The 20,174-nt window shown below is 43.4% G+C and overlaps 1 protein-coding gene across 1 annotated transcript in view; it reads right to left on the bottom strand.

Annotated features, from left to right (window-relative positions):
- Positions 1-20,174, bottom strand: part of TBC1D2B (TBC1 domain family member 2B) — a 61,834-nt gene that overhangs the window by 32,370 nt on the left and 9,290 nt on the right. Inside the window, exon 2 of the mRNA XM_019533385.1 lies at positions 14,584-14,737. Coding sequence (XP_019388930.1) covers positions 14,584-14,737 — 154 coding nt within the window. The remainder of the gene's footprint in view (positions 1-14,583; positions 14,738-20,174) is intronic.

Here is a 20,174-nt window from a genome sequence, read left to right as displayed (position 1 = left end):
CCAGCCAGTTGGCGACCCATTTGACTGTGTGGGTGTCTACACCACAGCCCCCCAGTTTCTTAATGAGAACGGGGTGAGAGAGTGTCAAAAGCCTTCCGGAAGTACAGGAAGATTATATCCACTGCTACACCTGCGTCTAATGATCTGGTGATCTGATCGTAAAAGGCCACCAGGTTGGTCTGACAGGACCTTCAATGATCTGATTGCTGATATGCAGCCCAGCAGCTTGGAGAGCAGCACCCTACAGGTAAGTCTGTGGGGAAGGGAAGGGGCATGGGAGGGTAGTTCAAGGCCCTCACAGTGAGGGAGAGAGTGGGGCTGGGGTAAGAGCTGCCCAGCTGGGGCAAGGTGGGGCACAGCATGGAGCTGTGGATGGGTTGGGGGGCAGCTCCCTGCCCTGCATACACCCCTGGGGAGACATGAGGCCATGTGCCCCCCAAATTTGTGTGTGGGGCAAGGGCGGGCTGCCTACTGTGGGCTCAGGGCTAGGGGCTTCACTGGCTTCTTTCCAGTGGGGGGCTGGGCTGGGGCAGAGCTCAGAGTGGGTGGTAGAGGCACTAGGAGCATGGGCTACAGGGTAAGCTCCCCCATAACCCCTCCTCTAAGCTCCACCACCACCTGCCCTGCCTCGAGCACAGCCCTGCCTCAACCTCACCCTGTGGGAAAGAGGCCAGCGCAGCCTCTGGCCCTGAGCCCACAGTGCCTGTCCTCACCCCACACGAGTCGGGGGGGGGAGGGGAAACATGCCCCCCATGCCTCCCCTAGGGGTGTGCAGGGCAGGGGGCCACCCCCCTGCCCATCACCCCAGACAAGCCACCTACGACTCTGCCCCAGACCCCTCCCTGTCCCAGCTGGGAAGTGCCAGCTCCTGCCCTGCCCCTGCTCCACCCCCACCCCCTCCCTCACCATGGGGGCCGTTATCTGCCCCTCCACACTGCCTCCCCTCCACAGACTTACCAGCTGCTCTCCAAGCTGGCAGGCTGCATTCCTTGCCATGTACATGCCGCGGCTGTGTGCATGCATGTGGCATTTGTCAGTGACATTATCAGTCACATTGTCCAAAAAAAGCCGAATGCTGATAATGCCAATTTTCCTTTTATTGGTGCCGATACATTGGTGCACCTCTAGTGATAAGCTGTTAGCTTACTGGCTAGCCTTTAGCTTGGAGCAAGCACAATCTGGCAGAGAAGGGAGAAGGAAGTGGCGTGTGTGGGGGGGAAAACGTACTGTGTCTCAACAGGAATCAGGGGGCAGCATGGCAGGCAGGAAGGAGGAGAACAGGAGTAGGAGGGAGAGGGAAACTAGTACCTATAACCTGAGAGGAAAACAGTTAACACCCTAATGCCAACGGATCCTGGTTTTCTCAGTTTAAAAATTTCAAATTTTCTGATTAATAAAGTATACAAGTTCTCTGATAAAAAGCCCCTGAAAAAATGAAATGCCCCCCCACCCCACACGCAAACAAACGTATCAGTTGAACAGAATGTTTTATTGATATATTTACAATTTTAAAGAAGTTTGGAAGCTTATCAGTGCCTCGATCACTATAATTAAATAAATTCAAAATATCTATATATGTTTTGGCGTTTGCCTTTGGTTTTTTATCATGGAAAAAAAATCAGAGCTCCCCCTGACTCTTTTGATCACAAGAATGTGGGTCCAGCTGCAGCTTCCCCTCCACTGCTTTGTGATGCTGCCCAGCCCCATATGGTAGTACCCTTCATTCCCAAACCACAGCCCCCTCCTTCTCCCCTGCAGATAGCAAAGTGGGAATGGAGACGAGCAGAGCCTGTAGGGATGGGGAAAGATGTAGGTTTCCCACTGAGGACTGGGGCTGTCCACACCAGCTGCACCACCATGGCAAGGCTCCTCCTGGTCACCCAACAGCAGCTGGGGCAGTGGCAGTAGTGCGAAATTATGTTCCCCCCACTGCTGCTGGGTGACCAAGGGGCACCTTGCCATGGCAGCGCAACTGATGCAGGGGTCCCAGTGGCAGCAGCACTGGGCCTCCTCATTTCAGTCTGTCCTCCAGCATCAGAGGCCCTGGGGTGGAGGAGAGGGGGAGGGTGGAGGGGGAGGAGGGTAGCAAAGCAGGGAGCCCCAAGCCCACAGTGGGCAGCCCGTATCCTCCCCAACCCAATGGCCATAAGCAGGGAGCCCCAAGCCCACAGTGGGCAGCCCGTATCCTCCCCAACCCAATGGCCATAGCCTCCCCTGCTCCTGCCCCTGTCCCCTCTGTCACCCCCTGGACAAGCCATCCCTGGTTCCATCCCGTTTCCCCAGACAGGTCCCGCACCCATGCATTTATACCCTGGCTGGGCAGCACCCCTAGCCCCACTCCCTCCCTAACCATGGCCACCTTAATCTGGCCCCCCACACATTGCCTATGCCTCCCCTGCTCCCCACCCACCCCAGCATTGCCTATGCCCCTTTCACCCAGGCTTACCAGCAGGCAGCTGGGAGAACTTCTTTCCACTGCTGCCTGGCTGTATTGCTGGCCACATGCAAGTGTGCACATGCACATAGTGCCCCCTGCATTCTGCTCCCCCCAGCCCCAAGCAGCCAGGACCTCTGCCAGCCTGCAAGGGGAAACCTGCAGATTCCCATGTTTTTTTCCTGTAAAGGAGAAAATCCTTGTTTTTCAATGGCAAAGGGAAACCCCAGATCCTTGCTAATAACTCATGAATTAAGCAAGTAGCTGCTCCTTCACAGATGCTCTCTCGCTCCCAACTCAGGGCTTCATGTAAGCTTTGTTGTCTGGCTAGGCTTGCCTCCTTTCCCCCTCTCCCTGGTCAAAGGGCTCTAGAAGCAGCCCCTAGCATCAGCTCAGTTAATCATTTAAGCAATATAATTAGAGGAGGTTCAAGAACATTTTTTAAATGATATTTACATCCATAATACAAAGAAGAATGAAGCTCTCTCGAATAATTACTCCAGTTAAAAGATTATATTAAAAAGATTTCTGGGTGGCATAAGATGAGCAGAAAATACCTGAAATCCCAATATTTGTTGTACATCTGCAGAATTATCAATTCTAGCTGTGCCAATGTTTTCCAGGTTGCAGAAAGGTAAAGGTAAACGAAAGACCAAGTTTGAGTACATATGTTTATATAAAAGTTTGTTTGCATTGTTCTTTAGCAGCAAGACCATTTGAAGTGATTTTCTGAAGTGTCAATAATAAAAAATTAAACTTTGCAGACCAAGAGCAAATAAAGTGGGAAAAATACTTTCTTGGAAGAAAATTCTTATATTAGATGCTACCTTTTCCAGTAATTCATTATAATGAATACTTCACCAAATACCTCACTTAATAAGCCAGCATTTTAAGTATTTGCTGTGCTTCCCACAATTCTGCCTTCCTGCAGTTTCAGTTCCCAGTATAAGTACTGCTACAAAAATTCACTGGACCGCTTGACCAGTAGTCGCGCATGCAGTTTTATATTGCAACAGCAGCATATGGCTGTATTTGAGTGCCTATGCATATTGTGATGAGGACTGTATAAGCATTGGAACGCAGTGTGGGGCCAGATGTAAAACCTACTGCCAAATACAAATCAAGATTCCAAGATAAACTGTATTATTCTCCTGTAGCAGTTGCCTGTCTTAAGAAAAACTTGGAACTAGTCATTTCTAGAGATTTCTTCCTGTTTCACTGAAGAAACATCTAGATTTAAATTACAGATTTCAATAAGTATAGTTTAGGTTGCAAGTCAGTTGCAATGAGAGAGAGACAAGGATATCACAACCACTCGCAGATTTTTCTTCCATTAGATTTTGCAGGAATCCACTGAAAGGTTCAGCGAACAAAGTCGCAAACTGTTATGCCACTAAAAGAATGGCATATTTTAATTCTCAGCATACAACAACTCTCCCTCTTCAACTTTGTACTTGGAAAATGGATTGTGGAATGTCTTCCAGTCTCATGAAGAACAATCTACTATAGGACAACGTACGACAAGAACATATGCGAGCAGAGTATCAGTTTTTACTTATTCATTTACCTTCATGAACAGAAATTCAACAGAAATTAGTAATTATAAATACACTTTGTTAAAAAAGAAAAAGAAACTATTTGACAACTAAATAGTAAAAAAAAATACAGTATGAAACAAATAAAAACATGCTATTAATTTGAATGTTAAGATATTTTAACTTATTATTTAAGCTAAGATAGTTAATTTTTTATACTTTTGTTAAAAATCAGGAAAAGTATTATTCTTACTCATGAAGACAGTCTAATATTTTGCTTGCTGACTGAGCAATGGTTCCCAGAATTCGAAGTTTTCTGCAAGACTATTTAACCAAGTCTGCCTGAATTGGTTTTCAAAGACTAAAATGGTAGCAGAAAGGCTACACTGAAAGCCAGTGTCAGTTCAACCTATTTACTGTGATGCTCCACAAAAACTTATTTTACAGCAGAGAAGGCCACGGTCCTTCCATACATGGACAGTGTGCACTAAGTACCTTTTCTGAAGTACCAGAAATAGTTAAAAATCGTATTTAAAAAGAAACATACAATTTTCCTTTTTGATATCTTTTCAGCATCCACACTTTCTGGCAACTAAATACATACATGTGTATTGTAAGATTTTTTGTAATCTAGGACATGCAGAAGATGAGAATGCATGAAATGGAGATCTGTTCCCCTGAGGTATGTTCAGGATCACATGCTGTTTCTTAATTTGTGCAATGGAACATTAAAAACCACAAGCCAATCCCACAGATGTTCCTGAAAGCATCGAGACATGCTTACGTGCCTTTCTGTGCAATCCATCAATATCATTCTTGTCCTTCCTATCCCACATACCCACTCATAACATGCTCCAAAGTTGCTTACCACAAAGCAGAAGGGCAAGTCAGTTTGTGAGGGACTGCTGAAATGGAATGTAACTTGTATTAAAACTATCTACAGTATACTAGTTCTCTAGACTGACAAGATCAAACGTCTGTCCAGCACCTTTTAACAAGCATCTAACAGATTCTGAAACAACCAGTTACTTGTTCTGGCTGTTTAGTGGGAAGGCACTACAAGCACCCGAGTAGTCTATTCAGTATTTAGCAATTTATGGCATGAGTGCTCTTGCTATCTTAATATGCGTCCCTATATTAATGACCAGAAGTGCAAAAAAGGAATTTAAAACCACATTACGCTTCTATACATTACTTCTATTACATCATCAAAATTTAAAAAATGACTAGCGTAATAAGCATAGAATCATTAGAATAACAAAAATAAGTGGAGCCTAGATAAATTTTAAGACCATAACCTTCCCTCCTCCAAATGCAGTATTTTACAGAAAGATAAGCTCAAAATGTGCAATATATTTTTTAGGAGGAAACGTGTGGTTAGTTTAACCTTTTCTTAAAGGATGTTTCCACATACACACACACAGAGGAACTACAGTCTAAACTTATCTAATAAGAAACAAATATTACTTTAAAAATGTTGTTCTCTTCAGGAGGTCTGTTAGATAAAACACTAAAACTCAAAGCAAATAGGGAAGTCAGTCACTCCAAGATCTATTAATTTGCACCAGCTCTCCAACAGAGTGGGGGAGGGGGGAAGAAAAATCAAGACAAGGTAGAAAGAACTGCATAACTCTAGTGTGCTTAGCTACCCTCAGAACAAGCTACCTAGAGACGTTGTGGAAACTCCATCATTGCAAGCCTTCAGATACACCCAAGATGTCATCCAAGTTTCTCACCCATACAACAGGGTAGGAATGACAACAGCCCAGTAGACAAGAAGCTTGATTTGCGTCCTGATATCATGATTATCAAAGACATCATTTTGGAGATGCCCAAAGACAGCACTGGCTGGTTTTATCCAGTGTTGAATATCATCATCTAGGATTACTTTTTAGTTTTAAAAGGGAAATGCATTTCTGGGTAGGGGAAATGCTCAACATTCTCCAAGGACTGCCCTCTAACTGTTATATGTGGGGGAACAGCTGGCTGGCTGGGGTGGATTAGTAAAGTATCTTGACTTTCATAAACTTGACAATGAGCCCAAACATCTCATGCTCTTTACAGAAGCAGTTGAAAGTGACCTGGAGTTTTGATTGAGTGGGCACACACAAGAATTGTCAGTCTACTAAAGTTCAGTAATGGAAGTGCTGGATTATATTAGATCTGGAATATAACTGGTTGATGTTAAAGAGGTTCCTGTCTCTGTGATACCAGATGCTGACTCCAGATGGAAATCTATCAGCAGTGAAGTGCAGAATAGCTGCAATTGTAGATGGAAAAGAGCACTGGTGCAATCACATATCTTTGCTCAACTCCAGTTCTAACAGTGAAGGGGTCTGTTTCTGAGCCACTGCATAGGATGGTTGCTGTCATGTGAAGAAGTCTGATGATGGTAACAAGTTTTGGTGGGCATTCAAATCTCATCAGGATCTTCCACTGGGCATCTCTGTTGAATGAATCAGAACGTTCAGGTCAATGAAGGCCAGGTAAAGATCTCCACGTTGCTCATGGCCTTCTTCTGCAACTGTCTAGCAACAATGACCATGTCTATTGCATCTTTGAATGATCCACACTGAAACTTGACCAGAATCTCTTTGGCAAGGGAAGCGAGTTTATTGAGAAAATTTGAAAGAGCATCTTCCCACTGTGGACAGGAATAAAACTGCCATAGTAACTGCTGCCATCTGATCCATCTCCCCTTTCGAATACAGTTCTGATTTTAGCAACTCTCAAGTCCCAGGAATGTTCATGTTTCTGGATTTTCAGAATAACAGCATGTAGCTGCTGAGAGTGTTTTATTCCACTGTGCCCATAAATTTCAGCTGATATTCCATCACTTGCTCAATGGCTTTCAAGGCATCTTGATAGGCTGGGCAAGTCTTCAAGGTAGTTTGTAATAGGGGGTTGTAGAGTGTCTTTGATGGGATTATCTGCAACATTAGAATCTTGGTTCAGAAACTCTTGAAAGAGTCCCTTCAACCATGCATTGATGTTGGAGCCATGCCTTCAAAAAATCTTCCATATCCATTGGAAGGACAGAAGAACGAACAGTGTTCCGACTCATGCAAACATGACCAGCACTGAAGCCATGTTTACATGGCATCAGCTTCTTTGGACAGGACTTGTCAAAAGGTTGCCTCACAACCAGCTCCCAAAACAAATCATAGAGCATTAGGGTTGGAAGGCACCTCAGGAGGTCATCTAGTCCAACACGCTGCTCAAGGCAGGATCATCCCCAGCTAGATCATCCCAGCTTTGTCTAGCCGGGTTTTAAAAACCTTCAAGGATGGAGATTACACCACCTCTCTGGGTAATCTGTTCCAGTGTTTTACTACCCTCTTAGTGAGAAAATATTTCCAAATATCTAACCTAAACTGCCCGTGCTGCAACTTGAGACCATTGCTCCCGGTTCTCTCATCTGCTACTGATGAGAACAGTTTAGCTCCATCCTCTTTTAAACTCCTCTTCAGGTAGTTGAAGGTTGTTATGAAGTCCCCTCTCTCTTCTCACCTCTAAACTAAATAAGCCCAGTTCCCTCAGAAGTCATGTCCCCCAGCCCCTCACCATTTTTGTCATCCTCCACTGGGTCTTCTCCAGTTTGCCCACATCTTTTCTGTAGCAGAGGTCCCAAAACTCAACAGTACTCCAGATGTGGCCTCACCAGTGCTGAATACAGGCAAATAAATAACTTCCCTCAACCTGCTGGCAAAACTTATACTAATGCAGCCCAGTATTCCATTAGCCTTTTGCGTTGGCTCACATTCAGCTTATTGTCCACTGTAACCCCCAGGTCCTTTCCTGTAGAGCTGCTGCCCAGCCACTCAACCCCCAGCCTATACTGGTGCATGGGATTGTTCCATCCTAAGTGTAGGACTCTGCACTTGTCTTTATTGAACCTCATGAGATTTCTTTTGGTCCAATCCTCCAATTTGTCTAGGTCACTCTGAATCCTAGCCCTATCCTCCAGCTTACCCTCCACCCCAGCTTGGTGGCATCTGCACTCTTGCTCAGGGTGCACTCTATGCTATCTTCCAAGTTGCCGATGAAGACATTGAACAAAATTGGCTCCCTGGGGCATTCCATTTGATAGTGGTTGCCAATTAGACATTGAGCCATTCATTACCATCTTCTAAGCCCAATGCTCCAGCCAGTTTTCTATCCACCTTATGGTCCATTCATTCAACCCCTACTTCCTTAGCTTGCCTGCAAGAATGTTATGGGAGACTGTATCAAAAGCCTCGCTAAAAATCAAGGTATAAAGATCTTATACTCCCAACTTGCCAATGGTTACTGCTCTAGTGGTGGCCAAAAGCAGAGATTCAAGAACACCTTGAAGACCAGTCTGAAGAAATGTGATATTAACCTCAATACCTGGGAGATTCAAACTCTGAATCATCCCCAATATCAAGTTATAGCAAAACTTTGACCATTTTGAGCAAAGTCTCCTCACTATGGAGGCAAATAGGGAAGACACACAAAGGGTAAAAGCTGTAACCAGACATCACCAGGATCTGCTCCTCCCTTCTGAAACTGATTTGAGATCTGCATGTTTAACTGCAAACATGGCAGACAGTCTCTTTAGTAATCTCCAAACTCACTCAAATTGAAGACCTGCCAACAAGGTAAAACGTTCATCTAGAATAGTTTAGACAGGAATGATCCTGCAACGAGCACATCATTAGAAGTGACATCCTTTCCAGCACTAATTTTTCTATCGCATTGAAATGTGGTAGTTATTACATAATATCTTGAAGCAAGACAGGAATTCCTGCATATAACAAAATGCTTTTTAAAACCAAAGTATTACAATGTGTTACTTGTGGCATCATTACCACTTTTGCTAATAACGAAACACTTGGGTCAATATCAAAATAAGAAAGGATTCACTGTTACAAACTACACAAAGTAGCAGGCAATGTGAAGGTAAAAGACCTATTTTGGTTGAATGTTTGTTGCTTTCACCACCCAAAGAAAGCCTGGTGGCAAATAAAGCTAGAAACCAATTAAAGCCACAAAATGCAAGAAATAAATACTCGGCTGAATGGTCTGAGGCTCGAGTAAAATAATAAATGGTCATGTATAAACAACCATCTAACTAGGAAATGTGTAGTTGGGGAAAGTCCCTCTTTCACAAAGCAACTTCTTTATTGTTTTAGGCCATGCCCCAGCTCAGTACAAAGACTGGGCCTCGACCTGCCGGCTTGCTTTGAACAGTATGCAATTAGTCCCACTAGACAGAATTGGGGAATCAGGCCCTCTGTGAATACATCTCTTATGTATCAGCATCTGTGCTTTTTCCATTGTGTGCTCCAATAGTAAAATAAACAAACAAACAAATAAATAAAACCCTCCATTTTCTTTTGCTCATATACCAGTTTTTTTTAAATCAGTTTACCGAGATTCATCAGAAATATTAAACTAATGAAGTGTCTCAATATCTCTGAAGTTGGCATTCCTACTGGATTAACCACAAAGCCACAGATGCTGCCCCCCTCACAAAAAAATCTAAACTGCTTTCTGCTAGCATAAGGCAAAAATTCCTACACGTGTTGGTGACCAAATGCTAAAAGGATGTCTATTCAAGTTTTGAAAAGGACTCACCCATGTTTTTAGGCAATTAAGCACAAGAAATTTGGGCCCCCTACTGTAGAAAGGATGTGGACAAACTGATGACAGGGCTGGGGGACATGACTTATGTGAAGAGGCTGAGGGAACTGGGTTTATTTAGTCTAGAGAAGAGGAGACTGAAAGGGGATTTAAATGCAGCCTTTGAGTACCTGAAGGGGATTTGAAAGAGGACAGAGCTAGACTGTTCTCAGTGATGGCAGATGACAGAACAATGAGCAATGGCTTCAAGTTTCATAGTAGGTAGGGTTGGAAGGGACCTGAGCACATCATCAAGTCCGACCACTTGCCATGGCAGGAAAGAGTACTGGGGTCAAACGAACCTGGCTAAGCGATTATCCAGCCTCCTCTTAAAGACCCCCAGGGTAGGAGCAAGGACCACTTCCCTTGGAAGTTGGTTCCAGATCCTAGCCGCCCTGACTGTGAAGTAGTGCCTCCTGATATCCAGCCTGAATCTACTCTTGGTCAACTTATGGCCATTATTCCTCGTTACTCCCGGTAGTGCCTGGGGGAACAGGAGCTCTCCCATAGTCTGCTGGTCCCCCTTGGGCAGTTTGTAGATGGCCACCAGATTCCCTCTCAGCCTTCTCTTGTGGAGGCTGAACAGGTTCAGGTCCCATAGCCTCCACTTGTAGGGCCTGCCTTGCTGCCCCCTGATTATGCAAGTGGCCCTCCTCTGGACCCTCTCAATGCTGTCCACATCCCTCTTGAAGTGTGGCACCCAGAAATGGACACAGTACTCCAGCTGCAGCCTGACCAGTGTCACAGAGTCAGGGCGAATCAGGAACCAGAGCCAAATCAGTGTACATTAGAGCCAGAATTGGAGTCAGGATATGCCAAAGTCCAGAGTCAGTGTTGGGATATACCAGGTGTCTGAACCAGAATAAAAAGCCAAAACTGAGATTGGGTCAGAAGTTGCAGCAAAGGAGGTTTAGGTTAGATAGTAGGAAGAATTTTCTCACTAAAAATGGAAGATCACTTCAGACTACACATAAGGAAAAACTTCTTTACAGGTCAAACATGGAGAGTTTGGAACAGGCTTCCCCCAGAAGTGGTACAAAGCCTTGGCTGGGATGATTTAGTTGGGGATGGTCTTGCTTTGAGCAGAAGGCTGGACTAAATGACCTCCTGAGGTCCCTTCCAACCCTAATTTTCTACAATTCTATGAAATTTCACAGTATTTTTCCTAAACATGCACAATTTGAAAATGGATGTTTAGAACAAGATGCATCCTTAGCCATAATTACAACATTGCCATTAAGATCCATTTTTTAAAATTGTTTTGGTTGATACCGATAGCCGATTATTAACCAGCCATATCGGCCAATACTGATCTGATAGCCAATTTAGAAGAATGCAGCTCAACAGCTTGGAGAGCAGCATCCAGCTGGTATGTCGGGGGGGGGGATAGATTGAGGCCCCCCACCATGAGGGAGTGAGTGGGGCAGGGGCAGGTGCTGCCCAGTCAGGGCAATGAATGTGACCCCAGGGCTGGAAGCAAAACAGACCCACGGGTTGCTCGTCTGAGAGGGGCAATGGGGGTGGGCATGACTCCCCGCCATTGTGTGCCCTCCTAGGAAAGGCACATGCCCCCCCAGATGTGTGTGCATGGCAAGGGCAGGCTGCCTGCTGCAGGCTTGGACCCAGGGGCTGTGCCAGGTCTTCCTGGTGGGGGTGGGGCTAGGCTCGGCTCAGGGCAGGCTCAGTTGTGCAGGGCAGACAGTAGCGGTGCTATGAAGGGGGGGGCGGGCTACAGGGAATTTTGGAGTGGCTATAGCCCCCTGAAACCTCCCTAGCACCATCCCTGCTTGGGGCACTCTGCTCTGCTGCCCTTCCCTTGTGCGGCCAATGTAGGGTCCCGATCTCCATGCGACTGGGAGGCAGTGTGCTGCCAAGCCAGTACATCTCTCTAATCCGTGGCCCCCTGCTCCCTAGGCTAACTGGGAGCAATTTGCTCCTAGTCAGTGTCTACATATGTACTTCGGCACATTAGTTTAACGCACCCATTTCTTGTACCTATATCTACAAGTACTAGAAAATGGCATGTTAGACTAATCTACTATGCAGTAATTGCTCGGCATGGATAGATGATGACACTTACTATGCACTAGATTAAATCTCATACAGACACACCCACAGTGAACTACTTGATTCCACTCCACGCAACAGTCTGCTGGAAATTCCTCATCAGGTACAAAACCCCACATGAAATAGCTATCTTACAAATAAGTGGGGTGGTCCTATTTTGCCATAGCAGGCTATTTTTGGTAGGATTGGGGGAAGAAGGCTCCAGCATAAATTCTAATTCTGGTTTTCCTCAAAACAGGATAACCATCCAACTGTTTACTGTACAGGTGACTGACTATGCAAATAATGCTATTCAGCTTTTTTTCTTTATTGATTAATTCAGAATGAATGCATAACAGATAAACACTCATACTATTAGGTGTGAATTCCCCCCACCCCCAAACAGCGCTTTACTTTAAGCTTGGCACACCCTTATATCAAGCACAGCACATGCCCAGAACAGGCATCGTGTTAGTTTCATGAGGCTTGCCCAACATCTGTATAGATTGCACGCTTCAGCTATTAGATGAAAGCACCAAAAACCACCGCTGAAGGTGCAATCTACACAGACACTGGGGAAATGGGTCAAACTAATGCACTTCTTCTGGTAAAGTGCTGTTTTGTTTTTTTCACATCCATCAACAACCACTATGATATTTTTTTAAAACCAATTCTGTTACAAAACTGCACCAAAATAAAAACCAACTATTTAACCTTATGCCAAGATAAATGGTATTTGCTACAAATGCATGGGATTTGAATATTAACTAACACAAATTAAATATAGATGAATTGAGCCGTTAAATTAGGTCATCAAGATACTAAAAATGTAGAGGAACAAATTATATAAAAAGTTGAGAGAAAATTAAAGTTCAAAGCCCAGGAAAATAATAAATTATTTATTTGACACACACAACAGTACAATGGCTCCATTACAAACTATACAGAAGAGGTTTTACTATATTTGCTTTTCCACAGCCTACTTCTCCATAAATATGAATATTAAAATAAGAATGCTTCCTTGTCAAGTCTATAAACAGACATAGTAGGTCAACCTCTACTTTTAATCCAAGATCTTAAATTAGAAATCTGAGCAATATAAAAAACAGGAAAAACTACTACTTTTTAGTATATAGTTTAGCAAAAATAAATAAATAATTAAAAAGGGGGAGATAACAACAAACAGTTTGTTGCTTCATGTGAAGCAACGTCAGTTCACTACACAAGTGATTAGTGCCCAGATGTGCTTTCAGATGTTCACATCTAGATTCATCTTGTGTATTTTCTACACAGTATGTCATTAACAACACAGTAGTAGGATTCTCCAGGTTGTATAGATGATATAAAACCTGATATACAATATCAAAGTCTAAAAATCTCCTACTCTGGAAGCACTTGAAGACCTACAGATACCATAGCACTGGAAATGCTGACTATTATTTTTTTCTGTGTACATATACTTAAACCAATAGTAGATCTACTCATAAAGAAAAGTTAAGTTAGTGATGAGTTCAGACAGCAGAGGTACTAATTTCCTTTTTCTAATCTGTCTTTGATAAAAGAAAATTTAGAAAAGAAGCTTTTTTTCTCCTCTCAAACTTTCTTTGTAGGAGAGCACTCAGCCTACTGCTGCTTTCTCAAAAGTAGGTCATGAACTCTGCTAGAGGCCAATGCTGCAATAAGACTAAACTTCAAGCAGCTGGGGTGGGGGAAAAGAGATCCAGAACTTTAGGTTCCTTCATTGTTGTGCAAAGATCAAATTTAAGTTAACTGTAACTTTAAAGTATTTTGATCTTTGGTAAATATTGGAAAAACTACGAGTCTCTAGTAGCTCAGGAGAGCTTTCTGACATTTCTAGACTGGCATACAACAGAATTACTTAAAGATATACAGCCCTATATGTGGCTAGTGACAGCAGGAATCAGTTTTTGGCAACAATCTAAGAGTAGACCAAAACAAAAAAAAAAAAACCACTGTGCTGAAAAGCAACACAATTGTTTGTGAAGTTCATTACCACCTTTTTCAAAACTCTACATCTCTGAAATGACTACTGTAAATGTATGTTAAGACTGGCCACAAATTCTCTTTTGGAAACAGAGCGTGCACATAAATTTTTAAACAGAAAAAGATCATTCAGTCTTGAAATGACAAGCTCATTACACAGAGCAGACACTTTTGCAGGGACAAAGTGTAAGCAGTTCTAAATGCAAGACTATGAACAGATATTGTGTTTGCTCTAGAAGAAACAGTAATCTGCTTGTGAGAAATTCTGCACAGTAACACAGTAAGAAGTAAATACCACCACAAAATGAAAAAAAACTAACTAGTCTTGGAATTGTGTTCCTTACCAAGCTATATTATACATTATCCTCTGTCATTAGGGCACAGGATATTAAACATTAGGTGTTAGAAACTGAGGTCAGGTTTTTCTTAATGAAAAATATACTTTGGAAGAAACTTTAATACTTTCAATCCTTTTGTCTTCACTCTGAAATGAGACACTAGCCATCATAAGTGCTTTTAATAGTGTGCAAGCTTTAGTGCCCTAAAGCATCAGGACTTATGAATCGATAGTCTAGATAAGTTATTTTAGTTTGCTGAAATAACAGCATTAATAGAAAAACAAATAGAAGTACACCATGTTTATTCTCCTTGACCACTGCCGTTATGTGTATTCATATGAAGTTATGCATGTCAGAGGCATATTTAACACAAGTATTAAATGTAAGAGAACATGGTGTAGAAGATTTTACAATATTCTTAATCAATTTTAGGCTAGAGGAAGAAGAGAGAAAGTAATAGAAGTTTTACCATGAAGTGAATAATACTGGTAAACTGATCTGAGCCTTCAAGAGGCCAAGAAGTGATATAAATGGAAATATACCACATGGCACCCCCATGTGTTACAAGTTTTCAGCTTACCAGGGTTGTCTTTGGCAACAAGACCTTTGGAAAAGTCACTGGGTGTAGGTGATGTTCTGCTGTCCCTCTTTGCTGCGTCAAGGTTATTACAGTATTCCCACCTCTTCTGCTGAAGCTCCTGAAGCCAGTATGTCATGTCCTGACGAGTAGCGGCCTAGAAAGCAAGAAAGACAGGAGTACTGAAAAGGTTGACATTCCTGGCAAGGATGCATATAACCTGACTTGTACAAAAGGGAGACAGAGGTGCCCCTGCCATTCTGCCAATTACAATCAAGCAGTTACCACTTCATTTAAAGAAGTGAGTCTTGTATCCTTAGTTTTGCAACTCTTGCACCTCCTAAATGCATCAAGATGTTCCCCCTGCTATGTTAAGCCTCATAGGGCTGCTTTCTTGACAGCCTCCTACACATTTAAATCTTGCCCAAACACCCAGAAGCGGGGGAGGAGGCGAGTGAGTGAGGAGAGGAAGCATTTAGATGCATAGAACAACAACAAATCCAAAAAGGCAGGTCTCCACACATACTTGTCTCTTGGTATATGCAGTGTATTTGGCGGAAAGTAGGCAAATATGTACACTGTTGTAGTACATCCTTTCAGTATGAATTAGAATTTGTGGATTACTTTTCTCTTGCTATATGAAGTAACTCCCAGAGCAACAGGACGTTAGAAAGCAATTCAATAAAGGCTTAAAACATTTAAATACATGGAGCCACTTTAATTTACATGAACTGATATCAAATAAGCAACCAAAATGAAAAGCCCTTTAAACAGTTTTATCAAAAAATCCCATAAAAAGGGTCATTTCAGACTCCATGTCAATTAAACACATGACCTCATCTCCAAATATTAGTAAGATGCTAATTAGCAGCACCTAAGATAATAGATACTTTTCAACAAGAAAATGTATTTCACTTAAAAATCAAAGACGTACCAAAGGGTTACTTTGCATCATTGCAGACTAGATGTGAAACTGAAAACAGAAACAAAACACACACCTGCTCTCCCACCTATCCTAACCTGTCACTGTCACTTTCTTGTATGTTTTCTCTGGCTACAGCCCCATTGAAGCTAACCATATCTAGAATTAGCACTGGATAATCATAATTTAATAAATTCAGTCATAGAACATTAACTTGTGGCATCAGCAAAAACAACAGAGACTTAAAACCTTTGATTTCTGAGTGTACACTATTTTATTTGACTTTATTTCACATCCCACACTGCTTTATCAGTCCCAAATATTAACACTGTGAAACTCAGCTCTATGTACTGTAGATGCGTAATAATTTCTGACTTCAATTAGTTTAAAAACCCATCTTATCTCAAACATTATTTCAATTATGCTTCCAAGCTGTTCAAGCAGAATAGCAAAACCTGATTTTACAGATTTCCAATTGCTATGAAAAGGAAGTGTGATGAAAGTTTCCAGTACTCCAACTCCTATATTATGTAAACAGGAAGATATGTTTGTAACTGAATTTATAACAGCCATGTTTCCAAACTCTGGAATCTTTATGCTTCTTTCTGGAACAAGAAGTTAATCTCCTTGTAGTATTCTCCTTGTAGCTCCTCTTAATTCTCCTCCTCCTCCCTATTTATCTGAAGTTAACCAACAAGAGGGAATTTCCCTGTGCTCATATAAATGGAAGATTTTCAGATGCTTAGATCTGCACGTGGCCCTTGTATGTACTGGATAAAACTGCAGAAGGACAAAAATACAAAAACAAAAAGGATGCAAATGCTCTTACCACTTAAATGTTATAATGCAATTGGAAATAGCTGTTATAGTACAGTACTTCAGTGATACAGATTGTTTTGCAATAAGAAATGAATGGAGAAAAAGATTAATATTACAGGATGGTAATCAGATTTCCCCAAGAATGATTATATATGCGAAATGCCAAAAGATATAAAGTGAAATGAGAAGAAGAAAAAGAACAAAATCCAGTATCAGAAGATAGGACAATGAAGGCTCAATTTTCTTAGCTGCTGTGAAAGAATATCCTACCTAACAGATATTTCCAGTTCCTCATACCAGCTGGAATCTGTTTCATGCATTCTGTTCTTATTCACTCACCAGTTACAGAAAAGAACTTGCCTTGTTAGAAGAAATGGAAGGAAATTGGCTTGGACAGTATCTATGGTGACTTGAAGAGTAAATGTCAAAAACAGAACACAAGACTAGACTTATCTGCCCATGTAGTCATCATTGATGGTTCTGGAGAAAAACAAAGCAGATGTCTCTTTTTAGATCCAGTTTTTCAGCATTTCAAGCTAAGTGGCAAGACTCCTGGGCTGTGGTGCCTAGCCATTCTTGCAGAGAATGTGTCCCCCTCTATTTCTAGTTTAGAAATTATTTCCTGCTCTCTTTTTATCCAGTGGCAATTTTGAGTTCCTAATGAATCAGAGATGCAAGGTTACCTAACAGACTAGTACTTCCCTTTAAGGTTTTCTGCAGACAGACCTTGTCAGCCAAAATGTTGAAGTCTTGAACTAACGTCAACTGAATAATCACAGGGCCGCACATTAGAAAGCTGCTCTTTGTTTAGTTATTTGTCATTCTGTAGCAGCTCATGTCTCACTGCCTCAAGCTTAAGTTATTTACAATGTATTTCTGCCCAGTTTGTTCTGTGATTTGACAAGCTGTTTTCATACCCTGCCATGCTATCCCACACTTGCTGCCTAAAAAGTGGCAAACTGTTTTTAATCCAGTGCCCCTGTTTTGTTTTCTTTTGTTTTTTTAAAGACATGGCTGTACCTGATCTCCTCCATGGATTCAACCCAATGGGGAATATATTGCTGCATCCACAGGCAGCAAGAGATTGGACCTTGCTTTTGTGGTCCTACAATATAAAATTCATTTTTCTCTGCTACCTGTCAGTAGGGTTGTGTGAAGCATTGGTCCCTGACTTGATTAAGCGGCGATTCAGCCCGATTCGGTGGCCAAATCTCCGAATCTGAAATGAATCAGAGGACCCTTTAATTTCTCCAAATAGAACTGGAACCCCCCGAATCAATTCAGAGAGATTCGGACATAGACACAGCTTTAAATGTTTTTGCTATATACCTCTAGGTAGAAGGCGGCTCATGATTGCTGTGATGCTGGGGCGCAAAGGGCATCCCACAGGAGAGCAGGGGGCTCCCCAGCATGCTTGGCAGCAGTCCCAGAAGTGGACCAGAAGCACTTCCGGTCCACTGGGGAGTGCAAAGGGGGGCCCCCCCGCACTCCCCTGGCTCGGCGACTGGTGCCTCCTGGGTCTGGAGTGGAGTCTGGACCCCCCTGCTTATTCCCCAGTGGACTTGGAAGTGGACTGAAAGTACTTCTGGTCCACTTCTGGGTTCACTGCTGAGCATGTGGAGGGCCCCCCCGCACTCCTGTGGGATGCTCCATGTGCCCCAGCATCACAGCATTCATGAGCTGCGCATATGTAGATGTCATACGTCATACACAGGACATCATTCTACATCTCGAGGTATGTAGAAAAAAAACATTTAAAGCTGTGTCCATCTCTGAATCAGCATCGAATCTTCAGATCTGGATTCAGCCAAACTGAATCAAGGACAGTGATCCAAATCAATGAATCGAATCACCGTACCTGGTTCGGGTCGAATCTGAATCAAATAGGACTTGCTTCGCACACTCTACCTGTCAGTACTACTGTTGACACCTAATACTTTTCTTTCCTTCACCCACACAATCTTTTCTTTTATGCTTGTTTTAAACTTCCTCCAATCTGTGTAATTGGTATGTGGCTCTTATAATTGTGTTTTACCATATTTTACACAGTAAGAAGACTTGCTCAACTTACTTTTTTTTAAATAAGTATTTCTTTTTTGTATTTAGTTACCTATCCTGAAAAAAGTGAAGCTGATACAAACTTTAAAACAAGATCTTCACAACTGAAGAGATTCACTAACAGCATGAAGAAGAGTGAGCATCCTAAAGGTGTTAGTAAAGCAGAGAACATGCAAGTTACAAATTGTAGCATTGTGAAAATGCAGTGTGCAAGACAGCATAGAATAAGTCTAAATAGAGTTATATTGTGTATAAGCAACTAAGAAAGAATCATTTTCAATGTGCAGGGCCATTCCAGAGAGCAGTGCAGTATGCGCCAAGTGAGGGAAAATAGACTTTTCCATTTGATAAATGCACATTTAACCAGGATGGGAACTGATTTAATCATAGACAACGGATATCTCCATGCCAAAATTTACTTTTATGTAGCTTCTACAAAGCGAGTAGAAGGCCAAGTACTGGGGCAATGACTAATCAGTATGTCCCCCACACCTAAGGACAGAGGTACACCGATACATCGGTCCATATCATATCAGCACTGATAAAAGGCAAACTGACATTATCGAGACTTGGCCTTTTTTGACTGATGCAGCCCATAATGTCACCAATAAACGCTATGTGCATGGGTGCAGCCGCAGCATGCATTCGGCTAGGAATGCAGCCTAGCAGCTTGCAGAGCAGCAGCTGGCTGGTAAGTCTGTTGGGGGGAAGGGGTGTGAGGGGTGCAGATCAAGGCCTCCACAATGAGGGAGTGGGGCTGGGGCAGGCACTGCACAAACAGGGTGGGATGCAGGACGGAGCCAAAGGTAGCCTGCCCAGGGGCATGGGGTTGCCTCCTGCCACTGCATGCACCCCTGGAGGAGGCATGGGGGGCACATGCCCCCAGATCTGCATGTGGGGTGAAGGCAGACTGGGGGCAGTGCTGGGCTCTTCCCAGCAGAGTTTTTGGGCCAGGGCGGCGCTCGGGGTGGGCAGTGGTGGCACTGGGAGGGGAGCTACAGCCACCCCAAAATTTGCTGTAGCACCCCTACACCTTTGCTCCCACCACTGCCTCTGCCCACCCTGAGCACAGTCCTGGCCCAGCCTCCTGCAAAGAAAAACCCAATGCTGTACTTGGCTTTAACTCACAGCAGCAGCTTGGCCTTACCTCATGCACAGATCTGAGACTGAGCACATGCCCCACCCATGCCTTCCCTGGGGGTGCGCGCTGCAGCAGGAGATGCTATCCCTTCCCCATGCCCCCAGGCAAGCCGCTTGTGGCTCCGTCCCATGCTCTGCCCCAGCTGGGCAGCACCTGCCCCTGTTCTACTCCCTCCCTTACTGTGGGGGCCTCAATCTGCCTGCCCCTCTCACCTTCCCCCCTTCCCCACCCCCCATAAGCTTACCAGCTGGATACTGGTCCCCAAGCTGCCTGCTGCAGATCAGCAGTCAGATTGGTATCCATCGATATGGCTGATTAATAAATCGGCCATTGGTATCAGCCCAAAAAATCTTTATCAATGCACCCCTACCCAAGGACATTAGGGCGTGTGTACAGCCACAGAGAGGGTGGATACACACAAGAAAGACTCAAAAATATTTATATGCGAAGCAGGAGTTTGGGCAGATTGTGAAACAACTTCTGCCACTACCCTCTCAAGAGTGTACTCAACCTCTGACTAAAAATTTCATAGACATTAGGGCTGGAAGGGACCTCAGAAGATCATCGAGTCCAGCCCCCCGCCCAAAGGGCAGGAAGTCAGCTGGGGTCATAGGATCCCAGCAAGATAAGCATCCAATTTGCTCTTGAAGGTGT

The sequence above is a fragment of the Crocodylus porosus genome, unplaced genomic scaffold (assembly GCF_001723895.1).
Source record: "Crocodylus porosus isolate Cpor-Errol unplaced genomic scaffold, CroPor_comp1, whole genome shotgun sequence".
NCBI lineage: Eukaryota > Metazoa > Chordata > Crocodylia > Crocodylidae > Crocodylus > Crocodylus porosus.
This window is presented reverse-complemented; position numbering and strand designations above follow the sequence as displayed.